We start from the raw sequence: 14,422 nt of genomic DNA, 5'->3' as shown, positions 1-14,422 counted from the left end.
CTTTCAGTATTTCCCAAATCCAGTCCTCCAACAGCACACACTTGTTGTAGCCCATACAAAACACCTGATTAAACTGTAAGGGCTTGATGATTAGAATCAGGTGTGCTTGTCCAGGACCACAACAAAAATATACTGTTGGTGTAACTAGAGGTCAGAAACTGCTAGTTCATGGGCTTGCCCAGGGAGTCAAGGTCAGGAACCCCTAACCCGGGAAAACCGGTGCCCAGGACCACCGTCCTGTTTCTCACTAAGAATTCTGTCTTATTGGGTAAAGGATCATGGCCAGGCAAAGTCATAAACATTGAAATGTTTTGACCTCCCCACAGTTATGGAATATACAAGTGTAAACTAGTCTATTTAGCTAGAAAAGGGAAAAGTATTTTGGCTAAGTCAAGGAAGCTTACCAGCAGCATCCGTGTTGAATACCTCTGCTCTAGTCCCCTTTAGAAGCAGAACAAACCACAACTCTTTAAGTCAGTGTTCAAAAGACATTATTTCTAAATGTAACAGGTTCTTTATTCACATGTTTCCAGTCAATGGATCTGCCAGTTGAGTAAAGGGAAGTGAGAGTGCACTCAGACAGGTCTTAGTCTAGTGATAAATTAACTCAGATTGATAACCATGAATCATTTAAACAAACAGCTGATCATGTGATCAACCAGGTAATACTGCATCCTGATGTTAAGGGATAGAAGTCTCGGTTCAATGCCCATATTAGTATGCCATTTGGGACGTATCCATACTTCATTCTACGTAGTAGTACACAAGTGTGGATATTGGAGCAGAGCCTTAAGTGTTCAGACTGAAGGAATGAATGGCAAATCACTGAAACACTGGTGAGTGCTGCTGTAGAGAGCCACCCTGACATGAGACCAATACCTTTTAAAATTAACATAAAATAAATCAAAACAAGAGCAACAAGGCAGGTAATGCATATACTGAACTGATTTGCAGTTAAGAAAATGTCATTTTAGTCTGTTCCACTCAACATGTTGATAAGCTTGGACAGGAAGACTGACAGTGGTTTAAGGAACCAACCAAGACCTGAAAGACATAATGCGAAATGTATTTATATACGCACCACAATGACTGAATTATGCTTATGATAAATATTGGCATCTCACAGCCCTCAATGCTTATGGAACAATACTGCATTTCTGAAATGTTGACAGAATCAATCTGATAAGCAAATAAAACTGGCTGATATTAACTAGAAGCAGTAGTCATGTATTAAACATGATTCAAAGTCAGTTTCCTGTTAAAGAAACAACACCTAAAGTGTGTGTGGTCAGTACTCTAAATTCAGATCACCCTTTTAACATAAAAACACATCCTCTCTGTCTACTGGTTCAACACGGTCAGTAAAGGAGAAGCCATTTTCAAACACATTAGCAAAGGCAATATGGACACGATCATCAGATCAATAATACATAAGATGTATGGATTAACCTTTTAGAGACGGCCTGGGCCTCATTTCTGGCTGTGCCTGAAACCGTTACTAGCTTCCTCAGTCCTCCCCCCCCCCCTCAATTCCTCTCAAAGCTCATTGGTCGTCAGAGGGTAGGACCTTGGATCCTCTCCGCCAATTAACTTTGAGGAGTTGAGGAAACAAGGAAGAAAGGATTGGACAGCTAGTAACATTCAGACACAGCCTCACATCAACCTAGTCAAACACTGATACACTAGAAAACCAATACTAACGTCAGATAATCACACAGTTAACTTGCATTCTTGTGTAAGTTGTTGCATTGGCGTGCCAGCCTTTTACATACAGGTGCATATTCATATTAGGATTGGTCCTTAACAGGTCAGAGTAGATCCCAGTGGTTCTACCTTGTGAGGAGAGGATGAAAGACACAGTGAATCTTAATTGTCCTGAATCTGATGTCCCCCCTCAGAACTTCTCCTCCGATGTTGTGAGGCAGCAAGAAGAGAGGATGCAAGGAATCAAAGAAATAGAATTGAGATGAACCCACAGAGACACATTCCCTGTTGTCACCCCACTGGAAACAATATAACACCTACAGTCAAGTATAGAGCGCTCAAACAAACATAACACAGTTCAATTATAGAAGTACCAAAAAAAGGAATAATGTTAAACATTTACAGGCTTTAATGGTGATTATAGATCTTTTGTTTTGTTGAGAAGTTAAGATTTTCAACCCCTCTTCAGAAAGCTTTGCAAGCAGGTCAACAGCCCAGGAGGAATCAGCTGTCCTTTAAAAATAAAATGTGCATCTGACTGTCAGTCCGAATATCCTGGCGATGGCATAGACCAGATCAATTCACACCGCTTTGGCACCAGTCTGGTTTAACGTCCTCAGACTGTGTGTGTTTTATTCAGGCTATGCGGTGGACTCTCGGCAGTGTGTACAGGTGCGTGTAGCCCTGTTTCTGTGTGTCTGGACCTGCACGGTGCACCTGGTCAGGCCGTAGGTGTGGATCAACAGGTGTCTGGCCTTGGCCTGCACGTCCTCCCACGCACTGGCACTAGAGGGCGCTAGAAGCACAATGCACAGAAATTGGTTAGGACACTGGCTCTTCATTTATCTTTCATCGATTCCTCACATCCTCTCTCGACGCCTCCTTGTTAAAATCCATTGGAGAAGTAGGTCCGAGGGAAGGACCTTGGAACTTCTCCAATACAGTTGAGAAGGGTCGAGGACATAGGATGTGAAGAATGTGCACCCCTTTAGTCCCCCGAGTGGCGCAGCGGTCTAAGATACTGCATCTCAGGGCTAGAGGCATCAATACAGACCCTGGTTCGATTCCAGGCCGGCACAACCGGCCGTGATTGGGAGTCCCTTAGGGCGGCGCACAATTGGCACAGCATCATTGTAAATAAGAATTTATTCTTAACTGACTTGCCTAGTTAAATAAAAATCACAGATAGACTATTTGAGATACAACCAGAGTGTAGAGTTCCTAAACCCATCAACAGAATGCACTCCACATGCCATGTGTACAARTAACAAAGGAGAGGAAGTCAAAGGTCACTCACAGAGCAGCAGGTGTGCGAGGGCGGAGGTCTTGTCARCGGTTAATGCCCACACGTTGAGCTCGTCAACTGATTGGACGTCCTCCAACTTCAGAAGGTCTTCTCTGATTCGCTGAACGTCCACATGCCTGGGTGCCCCTAACAGCAACACACACTTTCAGTTTCATGACACTCAGAACGTCAACATTGTTTCTCTCTAGCGAGTCTTGTTGCCATGTACAGTAAGTTGCTAGCAAAAGACTTGTCCCTTTCATAGCGTGAGAACAATCTACTATTATTTAAACACTATGGGACATTTTTACAGCTCCAGATTAGGCAATTGAAAGTGTGTTTTAGTGCAGGACTAAGTATATTAAAGCAGATCTATATAATCATGGTTAGAGTTCATGGCAGTGTCAGACAGGAAGTGAATAGAATAAGCATTTGTTCTGATGACAGTAGATCTGTCTGGTTAACAACGAGCAGAAATATGACGTAGTTTATCGCCGTCCCTCCAGGACATGATGGTATGATCTAGATCAGCGGTTCCTATTACTGGTCCTGGGGCCCCCCCTGGCAGCACGTTTTGCTTTTGCCCTAGCAAATCAAAGGCTTGATGAGTTGAATCAAGTGCTAGGGCTTAAACTAAAATGTGCACCCCTTTATGCCCCCAAGACCAGGACTGAGAACCACTGATCTAAATCACACAGTACACAGGTTCCCAACAACACAGTTTTGTTGTAGCCCKAGACAAACACCTGATTCAACTAAACATCATCCCCTCAATGAGTTGAATCAGGTGAGTTTGTCCGGGGCTACAACAATGTGTACTGTTGGGGGGACTGGAGTTGGGAAACACTGGGCTAATATATGAACTGTAATACATGTAGCTGTTGTCTCACCCTCGAGGACGATGACTCCCGTGTCCGTATGATGCGTATCGTTGTGAACAGCACCAGGATAGAGAAGATGTAGGTACAGATGGGGTCCGCCAGCTTGTACTCTGGCTAGGGGGGCAAAGGTCAGGTCAATCTAACAGCTTGGTCTTTAGGCACAAACTGAAGGAAACAGACAAATAGTTCCTTTCTATCTGCACTCGTCCAATAAGGCAGGGTTTCCTGAACTCGGTCCTGGGGCTCCCACTGAATACAGGTTTTGGATTTAGCCGTAGCACTACACAGCTGATTCAAATAACCGACTCTCATCAAGCATTGATGATTTGAATCAGTTGTGTAGTGCTAGGGCAAACCAAAACATGCTGCCAGGGGGGGCCCCAGGACCATAGGTACAAAGCCAAAGCATGCTCCCAAGGGGGACCCCAGAACAGAGTTTGGGAAACCCTGCAATAAGAAACGGTAATTTGCGTTTTCACTTGCAAAATGTTATACAACTTTTTCCTGTTGCATGGACTAATGAACACAACCTGGCCCGACAAGAAAGCCCTTACCATCCCATTCATCCCTTCAACATTAAAACAGTTCCAAATAAATGGATCTTTAACCCCTCTTCCTGCTCCCAGGTCAGACGTTGCAGCCTACCTTGAAGCGTACGATGTAGGCAGCTATGAGGACCCCTATACTCTGGACCAGGTCTCCCAGTGCATGGATGAAGGCTGCCCTGACTGCCAGGCTGCCTGGGGACCCTGGGCTGAGGGGCCACGTGGCTGTGGCCATGTGAGGGTGGAGGGGAACACCGTGTGGTGACCATGACCCCGTGGGAGTGGAGGTGACCGTTACGGTCTGGTTCAGGAGGAAACCCATACTTATAATAAATATGAGAGAGGAGAGAGATTTGTCAGTTTGCTTTAACTTCTGGTGGCCGTTTAATTATGTACTACTACGTTTAATCATTACTATACATGATTGAGGCTACACTTCAATCATCTACACACACCACGCTCATCAACACACTAACGGTTTTGACTTGAGGTTATTATTTATAGGGGTGCCAGGTAGGTTGTGCCAACCAGAGAAATATTGGTTTCTCCTTTTGGTTTGGAAGGGAATGAGTCCCATCTGGTCCGTCAAGTCTACACCAATACAAAGGACTTATGTAAAAGTCAGGATGGAAATACACTTTTAATAACCCCTTAAAACATTGGAAATGACGGTATTCTTTTGCGTGGGTTGTATTACCAAAATGATCAACAATAATAAACACATGAGTTTTGGTTCCTCCAGAAAGGTCCTGTACCTCGGGCCTAAAAGAGTTCAGGGAACTCAAGTGACCTTAGTCACGCAATGTTTGTCCGTTCATACAAGTGTAGCGTAAACCCAGTATCAATCATACAATCAAAATAACAATTATTTTACCACACAACCATAAGCTTATCCATTCTTAATAAGTCCTCAACTACTACTAGCTACATAAATCATCACGGTATACATCACACCAAAACTAATGAAATACCGTAAACAAAAAGTTTGTAGTCAGTCGGTCAGTCAGACAATCCAATCCGCTAACAGATCTCCAGCGGAGAAAGGCACGAAGAACAACGGAGAGGTGTAGTCCACGGACGCAGGAGTGGATCCGAGCCTGGGTAAAGTCGCTATTAGGCTACAAAGCACACTTTTAAAAGCACAAAAACAAACGGTAGAGCAGCTTCGGAACTGAGGGTTGAACACATCCTCATTCGCGTCGCCAACACAACCCACTTTTGCGCAGCTGATGCTGGCTATTTAATTGGGATTAAAGGGGAAGCGCCCTATTAGAAGGAGAAGCACTGAGACGGTTCAGACAAATTCAGGGCCGTCACAGTACGCCGCCCTGCATCTACACACGCCCGCCCTGCATTACACACGCCGCCTGCATCTACACAGCGCCCTGCATCTACACACGCCGCCTGCATCTACACAGGCCCTGCATCTACCACGCGCCCTGCATCTACAACGCCGCCCTGCATCTACACACGCCCGCCTGCATCTACACACGCCGCCCTGCATCTACACACGCCGCCCTGCATCTACACACGCCGCCCTGCATCTACACACGCCGCCCTTCATCTACACACGCCGCCCTTCATCCTACAACGCCGGCCCTTAACCCATCGCCGCACTTACCATCATCAACAACACTCTACACACGCCACGCTCTAACCAAGTGAGTCACACAATTGAAAAGTAATATAGCTCCAGTAGTGTGGAGTGGAGACGAGAAGACCTTTGTACTGCAGTAGTTTATGACATGTCATCATACACTGACTGTGGGTCTTTTACAGCAAGACACACTGCTGTCCTTGGCTGGAAACAAGGAAGCTTCATCATTCATTCACTCTAACTGGAATCCCTCCTCCCCACTGTCAGGGCAGATGAGCGTTCTGGTGCATAATGACTGCACTCTCTGTCTGTGTGTGTGACAATGCATGTGTGTGTGCATGCAGGTGTGTACTCAGCTACTCACACTAGGTTGACAGCGACCCCCACAGCTGCAGTGATGAGCATGGCATCTCCGTTGATTTCAAAGTCCTGACTGACAGTTCTCTGCACCGCCTCGTTCAACAACACCCCCGTTAGGATGTAGATGAGTAACACACTGATACCGGCTGATACCACCTCTATGGGGGGTAGAGACACAGAGATGAGATGGACCAAATAATGTACCGGCACGTTTATACTGGACAGCTGAATGTAACATGTTAACAGTTTACTGTCTGCATCTATTAAACAGGAGGCTCTGAAACAGTAGTAACCTCTGAGCTTCTCAATCACAAAGTCACTTTCCTTACAGTCTGAGGAGAGAAACATGATACAAGATCAAAACACTGCCGACCTCACATTCCATCTCAAAAATATGTTAACTTTCTAGATGTATCTTTATGGAACAAGAGGAGAGGAGTAACAGTAACGTACCTAGGCGATGCAGTCCGAAGGTGAATCTGTTGGTGGGTGGTTTAGCAGACAGCCACAGYGCCAGCAGAGACACCACTATCCCAATCAGGTCAGTTAACATGTGGAGAGCATCAGTCATTATGGCCAGACTGTTAGCTACATAACCACCTAGACACACAGAGACATTAAATACATTATCGGCAACAAAATTTCACTTAGGGCCCACAAAAGGCTAGGGCCGGCTATGACTGCACATGTGGGTATGGATGGAACTGGGTACGCAGACCTGAGAGCCTGAGGATTCAGATTTTGGCCTCCGCCACCAATCAAAGTGCCGCTATCCATTTACTCGTACTTATATCTGGCTATCCTGACAACCTGCACCATTACAAATCTCTATCATATCATAGGCTAACCAATAATTAAGCTCCGTCTACACATTCTCCACCTAACAGACCCACACAGGACAAAGCCATCGTTAGCTTACATCTCCACCTCCCAACTACAACACACAACACACACACGCGTTAGGGCCTTACATCTACTACAGACACACACAAGCTGTTTTACTAATCTCCACCACAGCCATGCACACACACCTATAGTGTACTACAATTCTCCCCTACAAGACTATCTCACCACACCTGAGCTACACTCTCCCACTTACAGGAACCACCACACCAGAGCTGTAGGCCTACCATCCCACACCTACAGCACAAACCACAGCAAAGCCTTTACTACATCTCCACTACAGACACACAGAGCTGTTTAGCTACATCTCCACCTTACAGACACATCACTGAGCATGTTAGCTACATACTCACCTTACAGGACGACACCAGATAGCTGTTAAGCTTATTACATCTCCAACCTACAGACACAGCACCAGCCTTTAGCTAATCTACCCACCTACCAGACCACACACAGCTGTTTAGCTACATCCTCCACCCTCTTAACTCAGACACACAACCAAGCTGTTAGCCTACCATCATTCCACCGACCAGACCCACACAGAGCTGTTAGCCTACATCCCACTACAAGACCACACAGGAGCTCGTTAGCTACATCATCCACCTACAGACAACCACACAGAACGTAGAACCTACATTCTCCACCTACAGGACACCACACGAGCCTGTTAGCTACCATCTCCATCCCTACAGACCACACACGAGCTGTTAGCTTACACTCGTCTTATCCTACAGACACACAGCTGTAGCTACCATTACTCCAACCTACAGGGCACACCACACAGAGCTGTTAGCCACATCTCCACTACAGAACACCACAGAAGCGCTAGCACCATCCCACTAACAACACACCCACAAGCTTTAGCTTAACATCTCCACTCTACAAGGACCACACACCCAGACAGCTTTAGCGACATTCCCCACCCTACGGACACCACCAGAGTGTAGCTTACATTACTTCCACCTCACAGACCACCAAGCAGACGTTAAGCTACATCTCCAACCTACAGACACACAGCCAAGCTGTTAGCCACATCTCACCACCTACAGAGCACACACACCACAGCTGTTACTACATCTCCACCTACACGACCACCACACAAGCGTTCAGGCTACATCTCCAACCTACCGAAAGACACCACACAACAAAGGTTAGCTACATCTCCACCTACCAGACACCCAACAAGCTGTTAAGCATACAATCTCCACCTACAACAAACACACCTGTTAGTTAGTCATTCACCATCTTGGTATTTCTCAGAACATAATCAAAACACAAATCTCTCATCTCTAGGTGTTGTGGTGTTATTGTGCCTTCTCAGCCCAACATGCCGGCCAGAAGCATCTACTTCACCAAAATGCATGAGTGCTCACACTTGAAGAATCCTAGATCCGATTCACTCCTCTAACTATCAACAGGTGCCCCTACAAACTCATTTTACGCACCATGTTATGTTTATAAGAAAAACATCCCCCAACTTCTTCACCTGGGGCCAGCTATGCAGCGGACGGTTTCTACCCGAATGACCGCACTAAGATTCCAGATTCCACTGCCAGCACCAATTACTTCTCCTAGCAGCCCACCTGCTATCCTAAAACCCTTCGGATGGCATGTAATCCTGACACTAAAGAACAGAGAGTCTTATCGGAGATGAGGGGCGATCCGCACGATAGTCCATTGGATTTTTTCCAAGCGCCATCACCACCGATACCGGATTATGAGACCCAAAAAAAGCCGCACGATACCGATAATCGGACGATTTTAAAATTTATTTTGTAATAATGATTATTACAAACAATACTGAATGAACCCTATTAATTAATTATAATATACATATCAAAAATCAATATTTAGCTTTCAAAAATAAATAATGAAACATGTTCAATTGGTTTAAATTAGCAAAAACAAAGGTTGGAGAAGAAAGTAAAAAGTGCAATATGTGCCATGTAAGAAAGCTAACGTTTAAGTTCCTTGCTCAGAACATGAGAAACATATGAAAGCTGCTGGTTCCTTTTAACATAGCTTCAATATTCCCAGTAAGAAGTTTTAGGTTTAGTTATTATAGGAATTATAGGACTATTTCTCTCTTTACGATTTGTATTTCATATACCATTTGACTATTGGATGTTCTATATGACTCTTAGTACTGCCAGTGTAACAGTATAGCTTCCATCCCCTCCTCCCGCCGCTACCTGGGCTCGAACCAGGAAACACATCGACAACAGCCACCCTCGAAGCAGCGTTTACCCATGCATAGCAAGGGGAACAACTACTCCAAGTCTGAGAGCGAGTGACGTTTGCTACTAGCTAGCCATTTCACATTGTTACACCAGGCTAATCGCGGAGTTGATAGGCTTGAATCATAAACAGCAGAGCTGCTGGCACGAAAGTGCTGTTTGAATGAATGCTTACGAGCCTGCTGGTGCCCCATCGCCCTCAGTCAGACTGCTCTATCAAATCATACTTAATTATAACATAAATAACACACAGAAATACGAGCCTTAGGTCATTAATATGGTCGAACCATCATCGGAAACTTCATCTCAAAACAAAAACATTTATTCTTTCAGTGAAATACGGAACCGTTCTATTATTCTAAAGGGTGGCATCATCATCGTCTAAATATTCCTGTTACATTGCACAACCTTCAATGTTATGTCATAATTACGTAAAATTCTGGCCAAATTAGTTCGCATGAGCCAGGCGGTCCAAAATGCTTGCATATAACCCTGATCTGCGTGCAATGAACGCAAGAAGAAGTGACACAATTTCACCTGGTTAATATTGCCTGCTAACCTGGATTTCTTTTAGCTAAATATGCAGGTTTAAAAATATATAACTTCTGTGTATGATTTTTTAGAAAAGGCATTGATGTTTATGGTTAGGTACACATTGGAGCAAGGACAGTCCTTTTTCGCGAATACGCACCGCATCGATTATATGCAACGCAGGACACTAGTAATATCATCAACCATGTGTAGGTATAACTAGTGGTTATGATTGATTGATTTGTCTTTATAAAGATAAGTTTAATGCTAGCTAGCAACTTACCTTGGCTTCTTACTGCATTCGCGTAACAGGCGGGCTCCTCGTGAGCAGGTGGTTAGAGCGTTGGACTAGTTAACCGTAAAGTTGCAAGATTGAATCCCTGAGCTAACAAGGTAAAAATCTGTCGTTCTTCGCCCTGAACAAGGCAGTTGGCCTAGGAACGGTAGGTTGTTCATTGAAAATAAGAATGTGTTCTTAACTGACTTGCCTAGTTAAATAAAGGTGTAAAAAAAATCAAAAATCGGCGTCCAAATTACCGATTGTTATTTAAACTTGAAATCGGCCATTCCGAATAATGTGCGGTCGACCTATAATCACAATGTTGATGTGGGAGTACAGTCTACAGCTGTCCCCAGCCCTGGTCCTGGAGAGATACAGGGCGTACACTGCAGACTTCAATTTCAGCCATCACTAACACTCTTAATTCACCTAATAAAAGGTGTTGATGATTAGTTGGTTAGTGGAATCAGGTGTGCTCTAGCGGCTGGGCTTGCAGTGCTACCGCAGTACCTCTCCAGGACCAGCGCTAGTGAGTAGGTCTACTCAGGCTACTTCAGTACCTCTCCAGGACCAGCACGCTAGTGAGTAGGTCTACTCGGGCTACTTCAGTACCTCTCCAGGACCAGCGCTAGTGAGTAGGTCTACTCGGGCTACGTCAGTACCTCTCCAGGACCAGCGCTAGTGAGTAGTCTTACTCGGGACCTACATCTCAGTTACCTCTCCAGAACCAGCGCTAGTGAGTAGGTCTACTCGGGCTACCGCAGTACCTCTCCAGGACCAGCGCTAGTGAGTAGGTCTACTCGGGCTACTTCAGTTTGGAACTTGGAAGTCAATGCTCCAAACATCATACCAAATTGATTTGATTGGAACTTGAAGGCCACAGCTTTAACCTCACAGTACTAACAGTGTATAATGAGAGTCTGTAGTCAGTACTGTAACACTAGTGTAGTGTGTTTTGTCTGCTCACCTATCAGTTCTCCAATCATGAAGAGGAAATACAACACAGAGGCGCACYCCAACTTCTTCATCACTCTCCTCCGTTTAACCCCCTCTCTCTTCCTCGTGCAGCTCTCACACTGCGACCGGTCCATGTTGACACCGGGGCTCCCCAAGCTCCCCGAGGACGAGTCGAGCAGCGAATCGTCATCATCCACCACCACTGTGTTCACCGCGACGCCGTTCGACGGTGCCCCTGCTGCGTAGTCCTCCATATCACCGGAAACCACCACTTTGAGTTTGTTGAACTTGGGCGCCTCATCCTCCGCGAGCTCGTCCCCAGAGAGGTCAAACGGCGCCGTGTCGCTCAGGTCCCAGTCCTCAGGCTCCTTCCTAAAGGCGGACCGCACCTTGCTCATGAAGCTCGCACCACCGGACATCGTTAACTCCAGTTGACAGGTCAGTAGCTGTTAACTTTCAATTATACCGTTCCGAGCTTGGTGTGCTTGTCACCATACGGCCGTCTTATAACGTACTGAATCAGTGGTTGTGGTTGTAACGTTACATCTGTGTTGACACACCTGAAACATGGAGATAATTAATCATTAGCAGAAAGAAAAKGTCCTATCGTTACTTAGAACACACCCAGTGTCTGTTAAAACGGCACAGTATAATAAAGAGGATTTATTTGAAATGTAATAGCTAACTGCACAACAGGTTGCCATTTGTAAGTATGTTTCGATCGTCTACCCGTGTAACAGAATACMCCGAGGTGGACATTGATTTAAGGAAGCCTACATATTCAATTTCATGCACTGAAAATTATAACTATTCCATTTCAGAGAATTCTGATGATTCGAGGAGAACTTCAATGGGGGATAACAGCACCTCCAACAGAAAAGCACACAAACAATGCATCCACACTCGGCTGAATCAAAACAGCTTGCTAGTTGTCTGCATGCAAATTACTCGTTGTCATTAAAGAAATTAACGTTGAAAACAGCTTGTTAACTACACACAATAATGTCTGGCAACAACTCATCCGTCCAACAAATCGATTCACCATTGACAGAGGGGAGGCTTGATTGGTTAGCCAAGCTAACTCGGAGACTCGAGTTCTGTTTTTAACTGAGCTGAAAACATCACATTCCTCTTACAACATGCGTTAAAATTACCGATCGTCAGCCTCTTCTAGGGGAGACCATTTCCTCACTGTGATTCTGTTCAAAACCATTTCTCTAACAACATCGCACCGTTAATAGTTTTAGAAACAAGTAATCAAGCTAGATTCGTTCAAACAGGAAGTCCAAACACAGTCACATGAGTGACGCCCTGTCACATGATGTTTTCCAGACGTTGCCGTTCTTGGAGAGCTAATTTCAAAGGTAAAGTGTTCAAAATCATCTGTATATTTTACAATATAACATGATTGCCTCCATTTGGAATGACTTGAATGTGTTTTGCTGCCTTAGCTAACTGTAGAGTGGACAGCATTTGTAGATTTATTCAGAATGGCATAGCTAGCTAACATAGCCAGGCACCATAACACTCTCCTAGACGTGCTGATATCAAACTAGCTAGCTACTATTTGATCTATTTTATTGATACCTGGTTGTGTTGTCTGAGTCAGGCATTCACTTACAAAGGACATTCAGCCAGGGCTTGCCAATCCTTCCCTGAATAGCTACTGGCTTTTCAGGCATTTGCTCCAGCCCTACTGTAACACACCTGATTCTACTAATCACCTTTGATCAGCTGAATCAGGCGTTTTAGAGCAGGGCTGGAATAATAGTCTGCACACTTCTCCAAGAGGAAGTGGGTTTGCAACCCCTCAGTAGGTTCAAGGGTCCAAGTGGCTAACATCTCCAGTGTTTCCCCTATATTAATTTAGCAGTGGTGGGGCACCATTTAAAAAAAAAAAAAAGTTAACTTTTAACAGTTCATATTGTGTTAACTCATACCCAAATAATGTTGTTGACTCATCCTATACTTGTATTTGCATAAAATAAAAAACCCACCTCAAACTTTAAAAATAGGCTTGCTATTTTGTCATATAGTGTGATGTAATACTCAGAAGGATGAGCTGGCCAATCAGCAGTCCACTTGCATTAATATTTTTAATAACCAGTATACGCCCACACCATTCCAACACAGAAAAGCTTTGTTGACATACTTCATTACCATTTTTTGGAAGGAAAACTATTTCACTGATATTYTAAGTAATTATAGGTCACCTTTCATAGAAATCTGGAAACACCACGCACACCGCTAAACAGCTAATTTTGGCGCTTCTGCTTGCTTTCTTTAGGCTGTAGAATCAGACAMTGACGAACTACATGGAGACASAGGGGAGGGCAGATGAGGGTTCCTCGTCTCAGCGTGACKCTCCTCAGAACACTGGCAGCTACGGTAACTAGTTATGAGTTGCACATGCTTATCTCAACTCTGAATCAGACCCTTATGCCTGATTTGGACTACAGAACCAAACTGAACCAAGTTGAGTTGTACTGGGCTGGCCTGGTTACATATTCACAATAGTTTCTGGAACCATGCTGGACAAGACATTGTGAAGATTAAATACTGGAGCCAGGACAGTACGGTTCGTGTCTACCCTAGCGTGTGAATCAGTCACTGTTCAGTGCTTTTCCACTGGCAGGCTTTGCACCAGTTTTTGGTCCAAAGATGTTTCTTATAATAATAAAATAATTTGGTGTGTGCTTACAGTATATTTGTCTTATTTGAATTGGAAATGTGTTCTTTGTATATCCCCCTCTCCCTGAGATACTCTCAGAGTGTGGGATCACGGTCAGGGTCTGCCATTATCAACGGCGGCCCTGGAGCAATTAGGGTTAAGAGCAATTAGGGGTTTTCACCTTGTCGGCACGTTGATTCAAACTAGAGACCTTTTGGTTACTGGCCCAACATTCTTAACTGCTAGGCTACCTGCCACCTCCGAGACCTGTCCCAAAAAAGCCCCAAAAAGTCTAGGGCCATGGACCTACCCTGACATGAGGTCAGACTGAAAGGAGTGGGACTGGTCTTTCTACATATGACCGGTTAGAATTGACAACGTGTTTATTGCCCCTCAGATTTCAGCCTGACTCCCCAGGACTCTCGGCCTACAGAGGACTCCCAGCCTGCAGAGAAATCAGTCCCTATTGAA

The 14,422-nt window shown here is 44.8% G+C and overlaps 2 protein-coding genes across 4 annotated transcripts in view; one reads left to right on the top strand and one right to left on the bottom strand.

Annotated features, from left to right (window-relative positions):
* Positions 1–494: 494 nt before the first annotated feature.
* Positions 495–11,699, bottom strand: slc30a4 (solute carrier family 30 member 4). The gene is given in 10 exon segments (XM_023995722.2): positions 495–2,500; positions 3,002–3,136; positions 3,880–3,906; positions 3,909–3,984; positions 4,516–4,630; positions 4,632–4,714; positions 4,717–4,738; positions 6,377–6,530; positions 6,826–6,972; positions 11,291–11,699. Coding segments are annotated over 10 exon segments (1,323 nt in total). The 3' UTR covers positions 495–2,345.
* Positions 11,629–14,422, top strand: part of bloc1s6 (biogenesis of lysosomal organelles complex-1, subunit 6, pallidin) — a 4,424-nt gene continuing 1,630 nt past the window's right edge. For 2 of the 3 annotated variants that reach the window (XM_023995723.2, XM_023995725.2), the window contains exons 1-2: positions 12,561–12,644; positions 13,568–13,668. In XM_023995723.2, the coding sequence (XP_023851491.1) occupies positions 13,618–13,668 (51 nt within the window). In that variant the 5' untranslated portion in view covers positions 12,561–12,644; positions 13,568–13,617. Of the gene's footprint in view, positions 11,719–12,560; positions 12,645–13,567; positions 13,669–14,422 lie in introns of those variants that run through there. The other variant, XM_023995724.2, reaches the window with a different exon arrangement.

The sequence above is a fragment of the Salvelinus sp. IW2-2015 genome, linkage group LG10 (genome assembly GCF_002910315.2).
Source record: "Salvelinus sp. IW2-2015 linkage group LG10, ASM291031v2, whole genome shotgun sequence".
In the NCBI taxonomy this organism is placed as follows: domain Eukaryota; kingdom Metazoa; phylum Chordata; class Actinopteri; order Salmoniformes; family Salmonidae; genus Salvelinus; species Salvelinus sp. IW2-2015.
The sequence above is the reverse complement of the archived record's forward strand: the minus strand, read 5'-3'. Positions and strand labels throughout refer to the sequence as shown.